Here is a 19,436-nt window from a genome sequence, read left to right on the forward strand (position 1 = left end):
AAACCATGCTAACTCAGTGTTACACATGAACATGTTGCAGGAAGGAGTAAGGCAGATTTGGTGCTTCAGAGTACCCAGGTAACCCTAATGACTAAAGCAAAGCATCCCTAGGGAGGGTCTGATCATTATTGTCAGTATAATACCATGTTTTTATATGACAGAAGGAGGACCTTTGGAGGGCTACTCCATCCCAATACAACCCACTGCTGTAGGAGGTCTAGCCTCCAAAGCTGGTCCTACCAAAAAAGCTATTGCCCAGTCAGAAGTGACTGTGGCAGTATCTTCCACGTTTCAGCCCTGGGAGAAAATAACTTGTTAGTGTGGTCTTTCGTAACTGCCTCTTGGGATGGAAGTACCTGCCACCACAGCCAATATCTCTAAATTCACCATGCCAGTTTCCATGATATGGCAATAGGTCTTTTAAAGACTTGCAGCACTCCAAAGATTAATTCTTTGTGGAGCTATCTGCAGGAAACAGAGCAGTCAAAAGTGGTGTACCAAGGCTGATTCCTTGCACCCACAGTCCCCTGAGCCATGGTGTCTTGTCACTTTTCTGTACAGGAACCGCCTTCAGCACCGTTTGCTGGGCTCTGACGCCCAGGACCCTTTCCCAAATGGAAATCCACTGGCGAGCCCGGGGGACTGTGCTCGCTCTGCCCCCCGCGGTGTGCCGCGGGCACGGACGACGGCGCGGCCGCCGCCGCCCGCAGGGGACCGCGCTGCGCGGCCGGCTGAGCGTCGCGGGAGGGCTCGGCCCGCGGGCGGGGGGCGGCTCCGGGCGCGCCGGGGCGGCCGCGCGGAGCCGCCGGCGGGGAGGGCAGCGCCGGGGGAGGGGCCGCCGCCGCCGCTCCCATAAAGAGCCCTCGGCGGGCGGCGGCGGGAGGAGCCGGAGCCGCCGCCGGAGCCGCCGCCGCCGCCGCCGCCGGAGCCGCGGGTAGAGCAGCACCGCGGACAGCGCCCGCCGCGCCCCTCCGCGCCCCTCCGCGCCCCTCCGCGCCGCGCCGCGCCGCACCATGACGGCGGAGACCCACCTGCAGGGCGTGGAGATCTCGGCCGCCCAGTTTTTCGAGATCTGGCACCACTACGACTCCGACGGTGACTACCTTTCGCCCGGGGCGGGGGCGGGGGGCAGGCCCGCGGGGCGCTCGGGGGGCTCCCACCGCCCCCCGCCCAGCCGCCGCTCCGCGCCCGCGCCGCTCCGCGCCCCGCGGGGGTCTGGCGCAGCCCCCGGGGCCGGGGGAGGCAGGGGCTGGGGCCGAGCGGGCTGCGAAGAGAGCCGGGAGCACACGGGCGAGACGTCGCTTCCAGCGGCGGCGGGAAGAGCGGAGAAAGTTGGAGGGATCAGTGACAGCAACCGTAACTCTTTCTGTTGTAGGCAATGGGTACATGGATGGAAAGGAGCTACAGAACTTCATCCAGGAGCTGCAGCAGGCGCGGAAGAAGGCAGGCTTGGTAGGTTAATGTTTCACCCTGCGTTTTCTGTCTTCGCCGGGAAAGAAGAGTTTTCTCGAGCAAACTCCAGTGCCCCGGTCCTTCCACTCCCTCCTGCCGTCACACTGTCAGTGCACTGACTGATCCAGCAAAGGGCAGCAGAACGGTTAGAAAAGAGCAGATTCCAAACAAAATAAATCAGAAGCTTTGGAAATGCAAGGCCAGGGTCCACGTCCCTCGAGAGCAGGTCCCTTTTAAACCTCACCAGGCTACGAGTTGGTACTCCTTGTAGTGCTTAAAAGGAAAAGTCAATAAATGCATGCAATTTTTCCTTTCGTCATTGGTGGGACCTTGTCTCATTGTCTCATTGCACCCTTACCTGGTCCAGATATGTACTAATATTAAAAAAAAAAAAAAAAAAAAAAAAAAGGAAAAAGAAAAGAAAGGGAAAAAACCCTCCAAGTTAGACTCTATTTTAACTCCGTGGTTAATGGGCAGTGCAGGCGGAAATGCATTTCTGCCCCTTGCTGGTCAATAAATAGACCTGCAGATGATTGCTAACTACTTTTTGCCCTTCACCAGTTACACATTAGGAATAGCAGCACCCAATTCTGGTAGTAACTGTTGTTCAGAGGGACAGCAAAGTTTTTGACAATGTTGTGAAGACAATTTTGTGCATGAGTTATTAAAGCGTTAATTATAACTTTCTTACAAACTGCACCCACTTGGGGAGAAAAGAGAGAGAGAGAGAGAAACAAATGATTCCTGTAAAGATTTGAACTATAATAGAAGCAATGTCTTTTCAACAATTAAAATACATTTAAAACAATTAGTTTATAAAATAGGTCACTTAGCATCAAGCTAAAATACATTGTATAATGAATCTATTTGAACAATCTATGCTAAAATATTTACTCCTGAAGTAACAGAAAATGAAATTATACTAACTAGATGACATGTGTGAGTGGGTGAAGTAGATTATTACTTTGTATAAGAATATCTTCAAAGTGAGCAATAGCTTTTCAATAATTAACTTTTCTTTAACAATGCTATATATCTTAAATGTAAATACCAGAAAATATGCATCTTCATTTAATTTGTGGAAGAAGGTATCTTGCTATTAGTTGTATGAATTAGCCATGTAGCTGAAAAAGCTGTTTCCCAGCAATGCTTCTAATGTTACTGAAATCTTAGTACCAGTTAATTCTTCGTATAGCCATCGAGGTAGGCATACATTTGCATAAGTGTAAATTAGAACTAAAATTTTAAAAGACCTCAAAAACCAGAAAATTATGCAAGGAATGAAGTTTCTAAATGAAAATAAAGCCTACTTTTCTTTGCAGAGGAAAGATTAAACATAATTTCAAATGCTTTACCTTTTAAGTATTTCAATAGAACAAATCTCTCTCCCATATTGGAGTGCAGGAATCCTAAGCACATTCATTAGAAAGAATATATTAAAGCTTGTGTATATTTAGTATGAATGGCATTCTTAGTAACAATGTTGATATAATATTCAGAAGTTAAAAAATGAATTCGAAGCTCTAGATCAGGAAAAAAATATTTACCATCTTAAAATCAGAATATTTTGTCTTTCAAAGCAAGTGTGCATCTTCTCTTAAAGAAAAGAGACATGAAAAAGCCTCGCAGAATTATTTATATCTGCTACCTGCTTTATCATTTATGCTTTTTCTATGACCTCTGCCTGCAATCACATTGTATTTTGAAAATGCTTAGGTGTTTAATTAAGTTTTTCCTTTGCCATTTCTCTGATTCAAGCCTATTTTTGAAAGGTTCAGCTGAAAAGACCAATCTACAGTAGCAACACTAAAATCAGTACTTCATCTATTGGCGCTGCCTTTGCTTGATGATACCTTGATCCCTGAAGTCTTTTTCTAGATTACGGATATATGCCATCTTAGGTTTCAAATCCAAGCTGATTTTTGGATTTGAAGGCTCACTTGCCAAACAAGCATCTCATTAGATTGTGTCTCATCTCACAGGAAACAAATTCAGTAGCCCTAAATTTCTTTTCTTTTACCAGAAGGGACACAATGAGAAACTAGTGTAAGTTATATGCAATTTCCTTCTCTGTCCTTCTTTTAACACCCCAAAGCTTCTTTGTCATCATTAACTTCTGCATTTCAGGTCACTCTCCTGCTCACTATTTTTGAAATATTCAATTATGCATTCTTCATAGCTAGATTTTACATCAGTCATGCCATATGCATTAAAGAATCACATCGATTCTGTCATTGAATAAGATGATTTAGCATTTCCCAATATTCTTCCTAATTACAGAACTGTTCTAATTATGTTCTAATTCTAATACTTTTATTAATCCACTTAGAAAATCCATACTTTTACAACTGCTTTGTGTTGAAAGGCGCAGTAGCATGCAACCAGATTCATGTCCACACCGTGATGGGAACTATCATCACTCTGGAGGGCAGATTTGTAACTGGAGGTTTCAGGGCTTGAGCTTTTCTTTGGTAACTCTGTCTTTTCACTTTACACCTTATGCGAAGTACTAGATTGTTCTACTATACTTTCAGGCATGTTGAAAGAAATACCACTTCACAAAGATGAAAAGTGCTTATATATAAATATATAAGCATAGCTTCTATTTATTGCATCCTGTCTTTTACGCAGCACGGTCTCTATTTAGGCCTGCCAGTTGCTAAGAGGTGTGCTGGGGTGTAGTGGCTAGCACAGGGGCTGATAGAGACTCAGTGGGTGGATCTTGGATGAGCTATTCCACATCTGTGTCTTACTTTCTCTGCATATAGAAAACGACAATATTTTTCCAAATCATAAAAATATGGGATTTAATAGGTATTTATATATGTAATCATGTTTTCCTGTACTGCCATCTATCCTTAGATTTTCAAATCATTCCAAAAAAGCTATTTTTTCCGCAGTTCCACTCAGCTGGATGAATATCTCTTAATTTTTAAGAGGGGAGAGTGAGGTGTGAAGGGTTAGTTTCTTAATTTAATTCACAGAGCACTGCATCTGTAACAAGATTAGGACTACGCTTGGTTAAATTTAGGCAAAATTACTGTCTGAATACATTTATTTGAATAATATGACTTAAATAACTCAATCAGCTTCAGAGCAGCTGAAATGAACATCAGGAAAAAAAATAACTTTCTAAAGAACGTATTAGCAGATTAGAGGAGTTCTGTTTTGTTCAGCCTGTAAGTAACTATGCCACCTTCAATGGTTGGACACTGTCTGGCATTGTGGAGGTGCTACTTGAGAGATTAGTGAAATATTTAACCAGGACTGATTAAAACCCCTGTGTCCAAATTCTTCATTTTAACTTCTAAGCACTCTTGTCCCCTCTTTGGGATCATTTGATGAAAGGTGACATTGAAGTGCATTTTATTAATAATCACATCTTAATTAAAGCCATCACAAATTACTAACCTGCCATGGATGACTTTGGCAGAAATAGGACACTAGGCCATGATTGTATCAGCTACAAAGAACTGACATTTTAGTAAGTTTTGGTAGATCAAATTTGGGACAAACTACAATAGACTTCACACAGCTGAAATTCCTTATGTCTCCAGTGAGAGAATCACTTAGGGCCTATATAACACATCATTAGAGCAACTAAAATTTCCAAAGACTGCTGTATCTTCATCTATAACCGTAGAATTATTAATTATTTTAGTATAGCTGTAGCCCTGCTTCTTCCTGCCTGGCTTTGCTAACTCAGACCTATAAGAAACACCAAGAATAATAAAATGGATTCATCAGTATTGAAGGTTGATGGCAGCTTATATCAAAGCAAAGCACATCAAGTCCGAGTGTCAGATCAAATATTCAGATGTTCACCCCGGGAGTGACACCTTTGCCATAGCCTGAAGTGGAGGTAGCCTTTGAAACAAGTGTAGAGTAGGGGCCATAATTTATACAAAGAACAGTTACGCTGGCATTACCTAGTCGGATTTAAGGTACTGTTCCAAGCTTTCTCCTTCCCAAGCCTGCTTCTACATTACAGCAGTGAAATCTGGATTCTGTTTTTATGACAACTAAATATTGAAAAATGTGTTATCCTCGTGGGTTGTTTTGGGATTAAAATAGCATCCGTTGTTCAGGTCAGATCAGCTCAAAGATTTGGAAAGGCTGTTTTGGCCTTTATACTTTATACTAAAATGTTCCTTATTTTGAAGGATTTTGCACTGCCTTCAGGTTATTCATTTACAAAGGAAAAAAAGAGAGAGAGAAACTTGACTAATAACCTGTGAACTTCACTGTCATTCTTAATCAAAGGAGCTGCTATATCTTCCAGCACATTTGTCTATAATTTTCTCATTCTGTAAACTAAAATAGAAGTTCAAAGTGTTTAGATGCCAGTCATTCACATTGACTATATTATTATTCCTTGGGAAATAAAATTTACCACAATAAAATTATTCACCATAAAAAAATACTCAATTTCATTTTTCATTTAAACTGGAGGAATCTAGCTGTAGTAAGTGTGAGTATTAAGTTAAAGGTAGTATGTTATTATTTGCAAATAATTAATAGAATAGAATAATAATAATAAATAGAATGTTCAAGCACTTTGCATGTGTTTCTCTACATCTTAAAAATAACGATGCTCTCATTGTAACTTTCCAGGATTTAACACCTGAAATGAAAGCTTTTGTGGACCAATATGGGAAGACTACTGATGGAAAAATAGGAATAGTTGAGGTAAGAGAGTCACTTTATAACAAAGTACTGACATGTTTACCTGTAGAAAATACATTTAGGACAGAACAATATGAGCAAAACATGTAAATATTTTTGATTTTCAGTAACATGGAAAATTTCTTCTGTCTCAGGATCTTCAGTATTTTTCCACTAATGAAATTTTTTCATTACCAAAAAGAACAATATTATTTAGCACTTTTCAGACATTTCACTGCACTTCTTTGAACTTTGCAGGCTTTATTCAGTGCATATAAACATCAACAGCAATTTAGTTTTCCTGCAAAGTAGCTAATAGCTAAATTTCAGAAATTTAAGGTATGAAGGGTATATGTGAATTATTTCTACACATGATTTTAAACTAATGCTTTGTTACAACTCCTTTAGTGAGAGTAACACAAAGGAATGCAATGTGGCAGTTGTAGCGTATAGTCTATTTTAAAAAAATTCATATATGGTAAAATAGCATGGAGCATAATAGTCATAGTAAATTTAAACAAAGCTTTAATAGTAGTTGTGATGCAGTTTGTGAAAGATCTGGATTTCTTATGAATTCCTTTACTGCACTTTAACAGAACTTTAGGCAGAAAAATCTGTTGTTCCTTAACTGGCTTAATTGGCTTTCCAAAAAAGACGAAGATGCAGCCAGCCAATCTCTTTTACCCTTGCCCAGCTCTCAACAATTTTATAACGCAGGAAGCGGGCAACTGCTGTCTTTTCTGTTGCCTTCACTTTTCGATGCTGCATATCAAAAAGGAGATTTCTTAGGGTTACGGTTTGAGAAACTACTATTTCAAGCATAAATCTATGAGTCATTTATGTCACACTGAGTGCAGTGAGACTGCACTCATTTATCATTAAATGCTATTATATATTTTTTTCTGGTAATAAGAAATTTGACATAGAGAACTAATTAAGAAACAGCTGGAAGCAAACCAGGTCTTCAAAATTTCTACAGTGACCAGCTTCATGTCAGTAGCTATTTTTAAAATAGAGGACTGAACAGAGTCTATAAAAGTCAGTAGGAAGCAGTAGTGCTGATGTAATAGATCATCCCAAGGTATCTTTTCTCCTCTTCCCTGTGTCTGAATTCTACATACTTGTTTAAATGAGTATCAAATTAAGACTCAACTTCCATGGAAATATGAACAGCTTGTTTCACTTGCAGTTTCTTGCAGCAACTGATTTTTAAAAATGCACCTTTTGACAATATTTAGCATCGGTCAAATAATTCAAATGCATCTAAAAATAGCTAGTGCTTACTTGGACTAACGTGTTTATTTTTGCACTAACAATTGTTTATTCATTTGGTATTGAATAATCTTGTTTAATTTAGTATTTTGAAATGAGTGTAATAGCAGGTACTGTATGTGAGAAGAAAGTGCAGCCAGTGCCTGAAAAATTCTGTGGCTGTTTACTTAGAAAAGATAACTGAGACTTTTACCTTTCAGTTACTGTTTCTACTATTGACCTTATAGGTAAAGGTGAGCAAATCCATTATGGTCTAGTACAGTGAGGTGATTACCTTGTCCAGTGAATTGCTAGACATGCTCAACATCCAGTGAAGCCATTGACCGTGGAGAATGCTCAGTTCTCTGGCTGAAGGCTTCTTCTGCCTTAATACAGCAGTTTTCTAAACCCAAAGCTATATTTCGTTTCACTTACATCAGCATGAAGCTTGATTTGGAAAGTGCTGATGGGACTCAGACAAAATATGTTGTATGTGCAGAGCAGTACGACATTAAAGTTAATATTTGGACTTGATTCTGTTCCCTTATGAATAAAAATGTCCAGTAATTCCAGATTGCTCCCATCTCAATTACATTGTACATCAACTAGTTTTTCTGAAAAAGTGTATGAACGTGGTTTGAAAAGCTTGTGTAAAGGTATTCGGAGTCGCAGCCGTTGTAATGAATACCACAGCACCTGAAGGAACGTGTCCTAGTGAATAACAAGTTTCCAGAAAAGGTCTGTTGACTGCGAGGAAGAGGAGGCCTCAGTGGCTTCCCAGAGGAAGGAGCAGATTTTCAACTTGGTGTTTGGATAAAGTGTATATTCTGTCTTAGGGAACACGCTGCAGGTAATGCACTAGCTTTTCTTCAGTGCCCTCCAGCTGTAGGTAGCATCTGACCTGGTCACTTGCTTTTCTTTTGGAAGAGACCTTTCCTTCCCCTTTTGTACTCATTCAGATCAAAGCTTTCACTCAAATGTAGATGTGGGAGCCCAAGGTTTTGAAACTCACAGTGTTGGTATTTCCACATTCAAATTATTTGAAAGCCTACTACCAAAAGTAACTAATATTCTTTTTACTTCAATCCTCTATTCTAGGATTTTTAAGTGTTATATTTATAATTATATGAATTATAATGAATTTAAATAGCATTAAGTATCACTACAATTTACTTAGAGAATAATTTCTAGAAAATGGTTCTGATCTTGTTTTAAGTATTGAAAGCATTTTTCCTGTTAGGTAACCTATAAAACTTTATCTCCAACCTCTCACAAGCTTACGGCTGAGTGGAGAGAAGTCAAGCCAGCCTCGATCGCTGGGATCGTTCTCTGTTGCTCATGATGCAGAAATAGCTGATGTTCTCCATAAAGAAAGCAGAGCTCAGAGAAATCTTCACTAAACCATCATCGCTCCTTGCGAGTCTGCCACTACGAATGAGAATGTGTAGAAATCCACATCTACTCAAACAGATTCTTGGATTCCCCCTACATTTATCTTCAGAAAGAAGTCTTTTTTTTTTTTTTTTTTTTTTTAGAAATAGCAACAGGTTTCTATATTTCCTCTCAGTAGTGGTATACCTGGAAGTCAAGCTGTGATTTTTCCCATGATTTTCCCATACCTTAGTAATACAATCTCTCAATGAAAAAAGCAATTTAATCCTATTCTAGGAAGAGCTAGAAGAACCGGACTTCTCTTTGGCTAGATTGTCTCTATGATCCTAAAGCACATGAAAGAAAATGGGAAAGACCTATTTTTGTCAAAAGTCTGAGCTAATGCCTTGGATATTGAGCTACAACATCTTTTAAAAGTAAAAGCCTATGCATTTCTCTGTGTGAGAGTTGCAAAGGGCAGGAGAGAGAGGCAGCAGCTTAAAATAAGGTAATTTTCTCCCAGAGGCAATGGATTCTGCACTTCAGTTTGGTACTGCTAGTGAGTTGTTAATGATTCTTGGAAAGTTACTCTTTCCCATTTAGCAGCCTTGCAAACTCACCAAAGGTAGCTATAGGTAACGGTACACCACACAGGAGACTTTTGCAATAGTTGTACGTTTCTAAGGAGCGCTTCAGCGCGTCTCTGACAGGGAAGCCGGGACTCGTTCACGAGGGTTTCATTCTGATTCTGTTGTAATCTAGGAACGGATTCCTACCCGTTTAGGCATCAAGTATACGTTGGTGGAATTGCATCAGACTTATCCTGCATTTAGGCAAGGATTTTCTAAAACCAAATCATACTTTTCTTATTTCTTTTCATAGAAAATATCCTCCCCAAAGCAAATGGGTATTTCCTATGTCAGGTATGTTCCCACATATAGGAACAAAGTGTTGTAAGATGTTGTAAGGAGCCCAAAATCCCACACAGAGTAATCCAAGCAGCTGTTTCACATGTTCCTCAGGCCTTTCTAGGTTTTCTGGCCAGTGGTATAAATGCATGGGCCTATAACCCGACATTAAAGCAGCCATAGTCTCAGACTTGCACTGTGCTGGCCCAGTGTGCAATTCACACAGAAAAGTATCTAGCAAAAAAGATTAGCCTGAAAAAAAAGTAATATGCAGCTCACAAGGGGAACTTGCTACAGCATTATATAAATTTCATTCTGGCAAGAAGAAACAGGCTTAGTTTTCCTATTTTCTAGTTGTGGCAAGTACTGGCCTAGCTGTCCCACTGATTATGACTTTTTTTATGATTCCCATAAACTCTTTCCCATTATTGTAATCCTCACCCCCCCCATTTATTATTATAAATCCGTCCTCCGTTCAACGTTTGTTCTTGACTAGGAAGAACTGATTTACCCCTAAAGCTAAAGCCCGCTGTCATGGCAGAGAAAAAGGCAATTTTTTTCATAAATCAATACTAAGCTACTACGTACATACAAACAGGTACTTATCCACATGTGTATACTCTGTTTCTGTCTGTAATGGAGTAGAATTTGGAAAGTCGCTGACAAAAACATTGTTTAAGTTGATTAGATTTGACATGCAGCCATTTAGCAAAAGCACTCAGAATGCTCTCTGATGTGCTTGATAGTCTGTAATCAACTGCTCCATTTCTCTGGGAAGTTTGCTCCGATGTGTGCTTTCAGATGTACCAACAGTTAGCGAATATGATGGATTTCTCGTGCGGATAATTTCAGAGAAACTAGAGATCTGTCTCCATCTCCTTGCTGCGCCTGCAGACTGAGAGCAAGCTGAAGTTGCCTAAGGCGCCACTGGAATACAATAAAAAAGCCTGAGCGATTAGGGCATTTTCACTGAAATAGGCAGATTAAGGGATTTTAGGGTGTGAATTGAATGCACAGAAACAGAAGTTTGAACCAAAATTTTAACACGAGGCTCCAAGAAGTCTGCAGATGTAATTTTTCATAAAATAATGCAGCTAAGAAATCCTCGCTTCTCCATTCTCTCCTCCTAGTAAGCACAGCTGGTCTATTCTTCAAGTAAAAAGTTTTCTTTAATCAAAACACATTTCATACACTTTGAGCACAGAATGGATACTGGGCTTTTGTTAAAAGCAAATCATGATTTTACATTAAATTATATAGCACACTCTCCGTCTTAGACATTTTTCAGTGGCCAAAATTGAGTTATAGTAAATGAACATTTTCAATAATCAGTGCAGTAATGTCTGATTTTATAAAAAAGCTTTTATATGAGCACAGACATTGGAAGAACCACTCCTGATTTTGCAGGGCTAAAATTCATTTAAATTTCTTTCTGGTATTTATAGCTCATCTTGAACACATCTCTGAGCCTGACAAATGATCACCCATTGCCATCCCCTTACCCTCCCTGCTTTAATTCATTTTCTCTCTTTTTTTTATTTTTTCTGCTTTCCTTACATATGTGTAGTCTTCACATCTGTGCTCCTTTTTCCTTTTACTCAGTAAAAAGAACTGTTCTCCTTTTAGTTTTGCTCGGTACCTGTCAGTAGTCTTTTTTCCTTGCTTTCTTAATTCATGGTCTTCATTCACTCTCTAACCATCCCTCTTTTCTGCTTTCCTCTTTACACTGTACCAAAGTTTTCACCATTTTCACCACTGATCTTAACTTTTCATGAGTGATTTTTTTCCCTCTCTTTCCCTAGTTACCCCTTTACTGAACAGCTTTTTCCTCCCTGTCTCCCTGACTGTCAGTTCTGTTCAGTCTTGATGAATACGGCAAAGCTTCAAGCCAGTGGCTTTTCAAAGGCATCTTCCAAACATTTCCACCTAAGGGATGAAGTTTCTCACAGCGCCTTCTTGTAGGCTGGAGCGATAAACCCTGGCAGCCGGGAAAGCAGAGGAGAGGAGGTCTGAGACGCGGCGTGTTCGACGTGCCGTCCTCACGCTGGGGGACGCCGACGTCTGCCGAGCGCAGGAGAGAGCTGCTGGCCAGGTCCTCGCTCTGGAGAAATCCTCTGCTAGCAGCACATCCGGAACTGAGACTGAATTGCCAGCTCGAGGCGCAGCTCAATTCCATGGGAGCTTCCCAGTACCTTCAGTGGGATTATAGGAGACCAATTCACTGGTGTCAGGGAACTGGGAGTAAGAGCTTGCAATTGCTCTTACTTATACATACACTTACTCATGTAGTCTCTCTTGCCTGGAGAGCAATGTAACATCATTCTTGCTTGTGGGCTCCACATATCCACCAAAGATATAATGACAGAAATGGGTAACAAAACTTGAATTTTAATTCTTCTTAGCTGAATAAGGCAGTCTGATCACAAAGAATTTCATATGCTTTTAAAGGCTCAGTTTGCCTAATGAGGAACGAAACTTTAATCTTTCTTAAAATCTATTACAGCTTGCTCAGATATTACCGACAGAAGAAAATTTCCTGTTGTTCTTTAGGTGCCAGCAGCTAAAGTCAAGTGAAGATTTCATGCAGGTACAGTATGACACTTTTCCCTATGTAAAGTCATTCAAGCCTAGCTTTACAAGAATATATAATTATATCTTTTGTGTTCTGATTGCAGACATGGAGAAAATATGACAGTGACCACAGTGGCTTCATTGATTCTGAGGAACTAAAGGTAAACTGGTATCTGTGGGTATGCATGAGTGTGAATTGGATTACAGCCTGTGCTGCTGTTTCTTCAGACACCCACCATTGCATGTTTTTGCATTTCAAACATTACTAGAAGACAATACAATTAGATGATGCTTTTATCATCGGTAAATTAGTTTAAGTGAAACTCAACTCTGATAGATGTTTCTAAAAATGCTCGTTTAGTGCGATTGATGTTTGCCTCAAGGCAGCAGATACTTTAGCTTAGAAGTAAGATGATTTTGGCCCTGGGAACACAGATAGGTCTCTGAAAGCTCTGCTCTTCTTCTTTTGGCATTTTAGGGAGAAGACTGTGGGTTTTTTGTTTGTTTGGTTGGTTTTTTTCCAAGGGCATTCCTGTCATTAATCACTATGCTACCAAACAAATTATACTCCCTTGAATATCTTGTAATGCTGCTGTTTATACTGTAGTACTGTTAGGTCAACACAACTGGAATTGCTTTGCCTACACTCGGTTAGCTTAGCAGGAATTTGGTATCAACTTCATTATTCGCAAAGAAGAGTAGAACCAAGATTATTCCATTAACTATCTTATCCTTACAGACTTAACAAAGCTTAAAACTAGACTGAATTTCTTCTATGATCATAAAACTAACAAACTTGTAAATGCTGGCTATGCCTGGGGAAGTAAACTGGGAGTTGGAGGGTACTTTTTGTCCACGGTTTAATTACACACAGTTAGTTACTGCAGCTTTAAACTCAGAGGTTCCAAAACAACCCATAGCCAGAGAAAGACCTAGCAGCATTCATTCATTTAATCTGGACTATATTGCCCATATGTGGCATTCTAAAGAAGAGCTACGTAAGCATTAACCTGCAGGTCAAGCTGTTTGAAATCCTTGCAGCTCTTTTCTTTAAAAAGGAGAATGCACTAAAATGCATTTTAGAATGCATTTTAGGAATGCATTAAAAATTCCATTTTTTTCCTTTTTTTTTTCTTTTTTTCTTTTTCCCTTCCTCTTTGAGTATCATATCTGTATAATGTTTGGTCAGGATTCTGCCTCAAGGCAATCCTCAGACAGATTTGGTGGATCAAAAGTTTGTAGGATCAAGTTATGGGTCATGCACATAACACTGAGAACTTCCCAGTTGTTAGACAGGCCCTTAGGCACTGCTGCCAGCTATTGTAATTTGAAGCAGACACTAAAAGGCAGGGCTCATGGAGGATCAGCTGGAGAATTAAGAAATTTGACCTGGATCCCTGATGGTCTCATGTATCCTAGGCTGAGAGACCTTATCTGCAGCAGAGAAATAGCATCATTTTAAAACTTTGAAAATAAGCCACAAATTTCCAGTTTATTTTTAGGACTGATCAATATTTCTTGAAAAGTCCAAACATTTAAGTACATGTTCTGTAAGGAGTATACCCACTTATCACTTTTTAAGATAAATTTAGCTGGAAATTTAGTGGGATAACTTTAACAATAATAATAGCAGTGGAAGAGGAGGTAGACTCCCCATCGCTGTATATAGGAGTGGTCAGAAAATGTCTCAGATTAGAAACCAAAAAGGTTAGATATAGATGGTCTTGTCTTGAGACATGGTGTACTAGATAGCTTTCAAAATCCTTTCCACTCCAATTTTCTATCAAAAGCACACAAGATTAAACACGTCTCTAGAATGTCTATTTGCAATGCTTCTATGGTGTTCCCTGTATACAAAATCATAAGAAGGCCTTTCAGTACAGAAGGGGTCAGGCTGGGAGAACTATACTGGCTATCACTAATACGAGCATTAACACAAGTTCAAGGATGTCATCTGTATAGAACGAGATTTTCTTAGGAGCTGTTCTATCTTGAAATGAGGCCCAAATTCCAAAGAGACAATGATGCTAATGAAACTAATGAGAGGAGTTATTAAGTATTTCATTGAGCACTGAGAGACCTACAGAAATTTCAGGTCATGTAGAGCCTTGGTTAAATAAATAGATATTTTTCTTTTTTATTGTCACAAAACTAAGCAATTTCAATCTGTGAATGGAGGAAACAATTTTATTCTTCAAAGGTGAAATGGCTGCTGATGAAAGTCATAGGATACCATGTCAAATTCTTTTTTTAAAAAAATAATAAAATTGGCTGCATATATCTGAAATATAAGGTGAGATGGAGCAACATAAGTTCACGTGTTCACTTCTAGCATCAGGTACTGCCATAGGCAAGTAGAAAATTTGATTAATCATTGATCTTTTCTGTAAATTTGTTCCTATGTTGCAAGAAGAGATTAGGCATCCAAGTTTTCCAAGCAGCTTCAAGGTTAATTAATGCAATTTACTGATAGAGTTGATTAGGAAACAGTATACTTGGAGGACAATCTATTTTTCCAAACTCTCAGACAGCAAATGGCATATAATGCATAAAGTTTTATGAGTCACTTTTTCCAAATTAGACTGTGCAGTATACTTGAATTGGTCAAAAGAAACCGTTGTATTCTTAATTGTAAATTGCTACTTATTTTCATACTTATTTTGTACTACATTAGTCAAATTAAAGTGAGAGTAATAGTATTTCCCATCATTTTACTCCAAAGTTAGCAAGTCAAGCATTTTATACTGTAGACAAAAACTCACCTGTTACTCCTCTATTTCTTTTAACAGAGCTTCTTGAAAGATTTATTACAGAAAGCAAATAAGCAGATTGAAGACTCAAAGCTAACGGAATACACAGAAATAATGGTAAGATTATTTACAGGTATTTCATCCAGACTGGATTAATCCGAGCTGTGTTTCTCTCTAGCCACTGAAAGGCTCCGAATGCCATAAAGACCCCCTCCAGGCCCCTGATCAGCCTGCTTCGGCCATCCGAACACACATCGCAGCGTGTGCATGCAGCTGCAGAGCTTGGATGGCACATCGAAAGTTGGCAACGCTGCTAAAAAAGATTTGCAGGAATTTTGAATCTTCTCGGTTTTTATGTAGTATTAGACCATACCATACACAGCATCGTGCAAAGAATTTTCCCTGATATGCTTCCTTGTGCAATCAGATGTAAAAGCGAAGTCTTCGCAGTTTATAGAAGAAAAGTAGTGGCTATGATAAGATTAATTATGTTATTATGTTTAATTTGGGGGCTATTTTTTATGTTCTGTCTTCCTAGAGCACTGTAGGGCTTCTCTCTCGTCTCAAATGCCATCAGCACCCAGCAGTTTCTTATTGCATTTACAACATCCCTCTCTTCCCTATCTCCTCCCTGTAAGGAGGAGAAAGGAGTATTTTAGGAAAATACCAGAACCAGGCATTAAAGCCGCCCCTCCCAAGGGCATTGCTCCCAGCCCAGCGCTGCAGGACTCGGCCGCACAGACCAGGGTGGCCTTCTGCATGGACGTTTCAAGGAGGAAAAGATTCTGAATTTTTGTCCTCAGGAAAACAAATGTATAACATTGGATCCCTGTTTTACCAACTAAGTTTTGTCTTGAAATCAAAAAATGTTAATATTAGAGCTGCCTTTACTTACTGATGTAAATCTCTGTTCACCTGAAAAGCAGGCAAGGCAGAAAAAAGGGGAAGAAAGGGTTAAAGGGAAACAGGGTATTACATAGAAATGGATGTTCATAGAATTTCTTTTATTAGTCTTCCTTGCCATCTATTGTGTATTGCCAAAGAGAAATTGGGTCTTTTTCACAGCATTATTTCCATATTTAAAAAGATACACACTTAGTACAGGATTCTGTTTTTCCTCTTATCGAAATATTACATCTAAAATTAATAGGATTGAAAATGATGGGAGAGAGTGTGGGTGTTTTCAGCACAATGTCTAACAATGTTTTGTACAGCTTGCTGCATTGTGATTATTTTATACAGCAAAGGCAAAGTAACATATGAAACCAGAAAAATGATGCTATACAGACATAAAAGTGGGAGAAGAAGTCCCAGGCGGGTATAATATCTCCAGTGACTTCTAATAGTGAATATAAGCTGTTTGTGCCTTTTAAGCAGGAGGAGCTCACCCTCGCAACTGTTGAAACCACTTTAATATAATAGGATGATTAAAAATTATTAGCACCAGTATTCAGTCATTTCGTCAAATTACATTATATTTATTCCTGTCATTTAATTATAATTATCTGAAGGCATTTACTTTACCATTTCCATACTATTAATAAAATTTGCTGATTTTCTACAGCATCTGTTCACTCTTTTCTTGAAATATATCACAGAAACAGAATCTGGCCTTTCCTTAACCATTTAGACCTGGCAGCCAACTGAATAAAAATGTTTATTATTTTCTGTCTGAAGAAGTGAATGCCTTATATTCTACTGAGCTTTACTTGAATGCTGTTTTATTTCTAAGGATAAAGAATAATGATGCTATTATCAGATCATGAAATCAAGAGTAAAATGTTATCATGTCAACTCTCCCCTCACTTATAAATGATTAGAGGCATGTTTGGGAGAGGGGATATTCATCACTGTAGACACTGCAGAAGCTCCCAATAGGCTAATCACAATTGCTCATCTGGCTTTTGAGGAGGCTTTTGCAGTAGAATTAATTACTATAAATTACTTTTTCAGTATTTTACATAAATGTATTGCATGGCAAACGCAACAGATTAAAAACCAGGGGCTATTATTTCGGAATTAAATAAAGGCAAAATTTCACTGAATTTAAGTTTCCCAAAGAAGTGTTTTCTTTGTTAATGTGGATTAATTGTGATTAGTAATGTAAAAACATATATTCTTTCAGCTCAGAATGTTTGATGCAAACAACGATGGAAAGCTGGAGCTTACTGAACTGGCCAGGTATGTCTTCGGTCTTTTTTCACAATAAATATCGCTTACCAATTGTTGTTACGGAAACAGTTAAATATTTTGACCTTTGTTTTTCTCTCCAAAGGCTACTCCCAGTACAGGAAAATTTTCTTATTAAATTTCAGGTATGAAGCTTCATGTTCTTAAGATTAAACTACTAGCATCACACACAATTGATGTAACGAATGGATTTTTTTTTCTCCTTTTCATATTTAGGGTGTCAAAATGTGTGCAAAAGAATTCAATAAAGCCTTTGAGATGTATGATCAAGTAAGTCATCAGAAAACCTTTGTATTATTTGAGCAGTTTGATGGCACTCATTTTCTGAACTTGTGGAAAATTAGCCATAACCTGTGGAATGAAAAATAAATGTTTAAAAGACTTAATAACACTGTTTTTCAGGATGGCAATGGTTATATAGATGAAAATGAACTTGACGCTCTCCTGAAGGATCTGTGTGAAAAGAACAAAAAGGTAAGACTATGGAGATTTTTTTTCCCCTTAGGGATTAGATTTAATTTGGATTTTAAGGGCACTTTAATCCACCCAATTAAGATAAATATAGAGCTTCTAAGTCATAATTCCTGAAGTCCAGTGCAATTAAAAATCTTGGCAAATGTCATAGCAGCGTAAATCCTCACCTAAGGGAGTTGTGATTACATCCCAACACTGTCAAAAGCTTGCGTCTGAGACATTAGCTATCAACAATCTAACACCTGCTTATAATGTGGATAATGTTCAAATATAGAAACCAAGATTTCACTGGGTTACTGCTGGACAGACCGGGCATATCCTTTTTTCTCCTATTTATTTTCTGCCATTGGCAGCAAACTTGCTCGTGCTGGTGACTGACCTGGATTATAAAGCATTATCTGTTCTTTAAATAGGAATTAGACATTAACAACCTTGCGACATACAAGAAAAGCATCATGGCCTTGTCTGATGGCGGAAAGCTTTACCGAGCAGAACTGGCTCTTATTCTCTGTGCTGAGGAAAATTAGACCTCTTCTATCATGTCCACTTAACTAGTGATGTACTCTATCTACACAATAACTGTGCACTATAAGGGAGTAGGCTGTATTTTTAAATTGCATATAGAAAATTAGCCAAGATGTGTGGCACATTCCTTTCAGTTTGTTTCTATACTGTTTGTAATGTACAGTTTTTGTAACTATAAGATTGATAAAGAGAATGTCTGTGTTTGGGCCAGTCTGTATATTCAATAAGAAATTAAAACATGTTGGGGTTGGTTTTTTTTTTTTTTTTTTTTTTTTTGCTTTCATAAAAACAGCTGGAAAAAAATTAAACCTGCTGACACTGTTGCGGTCATCATATCCTTTGACACCTGCAACGTTTTTTCTTCTTGATCTCTATAATGAGAAAGACTAGATCTCTCTACCAGTTACAACAAAATACGGGGTTTTAAATGCAAAAATGTGAGGGAAAAAATAGTTTTGCAGCAGGAAAGAGGAGTTGGAATGACTGTTCTCCAAAATTTACCACAGTACTAAGAAATATTTTCAGTTGTCAAACCACCCACTTACAGGTCTGTGCTCTCTGCAGTTTTCAATCACTCTTCTCACTATGAACTCATTGCATATAGACAAAACACAAGCACTGGAAATCTGGGCTAGCTCTCCATACAGTAGTTGACAAAAATATAGTGTTTTCAATCTAGTTGTTTAATAAATTTAAACGTAGGCATTTCAGAAACAGAAGCCTGTAATGTGTCTCGGAATCCTGACCGACTGGCAGGTAGTGCAGCTAACACACAGCTCAGCACGTGCTATTAGAAGCGTACCTTTCATGACTACTGCTGTGTCAGAGAATAGGACAATCCATTTTCTAAACTATTTTCACATTTCGCAGGTAATAATTATTCTAGTAAATCACTGGTTTTACATCATATTCTGTGCAATCTATAATTAAATTTAATATCCTAAGACTGTCGGTGTCTAGTCTGTCTATCTCCCGCATTCTTTTTTTGTCCAAGGAAATGACAAAACAACTGTTTCAAAAAGATATGCCTCCTTGGATCTTACATTGAATGTCTAATCTCTAACAGCATGAAAATTTAACACCAAAAGAGACAAAATCTGCTACAATTTTATACCATACTTAGTTTACATAGTGGGCTCTGCCTTTTATTACACTAGACATTTTTTTTTTAATGGGAATTACAGTATGGAAACGACCATCTTCTTCAATCTGTATTTTTTTGGCCTGGCTCTTTTAATTTGACACCTGTCTTATGCCAGCACAACTCTATAAATGTCCA

General features: G+C 38.7%; 1 protein-coding gene across 1 annotated transcript; it reads left to right on the forward strand.

Annotated features, from left to right (window-relative positions):
- The first annotated feature begins 1,013 nt into the window (after positions 1-1,013).
- CALB1 (calbindin 1) lies at positions 1,014-18,360 on the forward strand. The gene is made up of 11 exons (XM_062568363.1): positions 1,014-1,095; positions 1,376-1,452; positions 6,067-6,141; positions 12,151-12,234; positions 12,323-12,379; positions 15,008-15,085; positions 17,094-17,149; positions 17,244-17,283; positions 17,375-17,428; positions 17,561-17,632; positions 18,046-18,360. Exons 1-11 carry the CDS (start codon positions 1,014-1,016, stop codon positions 18,157-18,159), a joined length of 789 nt encoding a protein of 262 aa, XP_062424347.1. The 3' UTR covers positions 18,160-18,360.
- The last annotated feature ends 1,076 nt before the right edge of the window (positions 18,361-19,436 follow it).

This window comes from Rhea pennata, chromosome 2, assembly GCF_028389875.1.
Source record: "Rhea pennata isolate bPtePen1 chromosome 2, bPtePen1.pri, whole genome shotgun sequence".
In the NCBI taxonomy this organism is placed as follows: domain Eukaryota; kingdom Metazoa; phylum Chordata; class Aves; order Rheiformes; family Rheidae; genus Rhea; species Rhea pennata.

Excerpts from the sequence above, each read along its gene's own strand:
- CALB1 (XM_062568363.1), top strand. The coding sequence starts at position 1,014 with ATGACGGCGGAGACCCACCTGCAGGGCGTGGAGATCTCGGCCGCCCAG. Across the intron at positions 1,096-1,375 it reads GCACCACTACGACTCCGACG|GCAATGGGTACATGGATGGA; the intron begins GTGACTACCTTT and ends TTTCTGTTGTAG. Across the intron at positions 17,633-18,045 it reads TGTGTGAAAAGAACAAAAAG|GAATTAGACATTAACAACCT; the intron begins GTAAGACTATGG and ends TTCTTTAAATAG.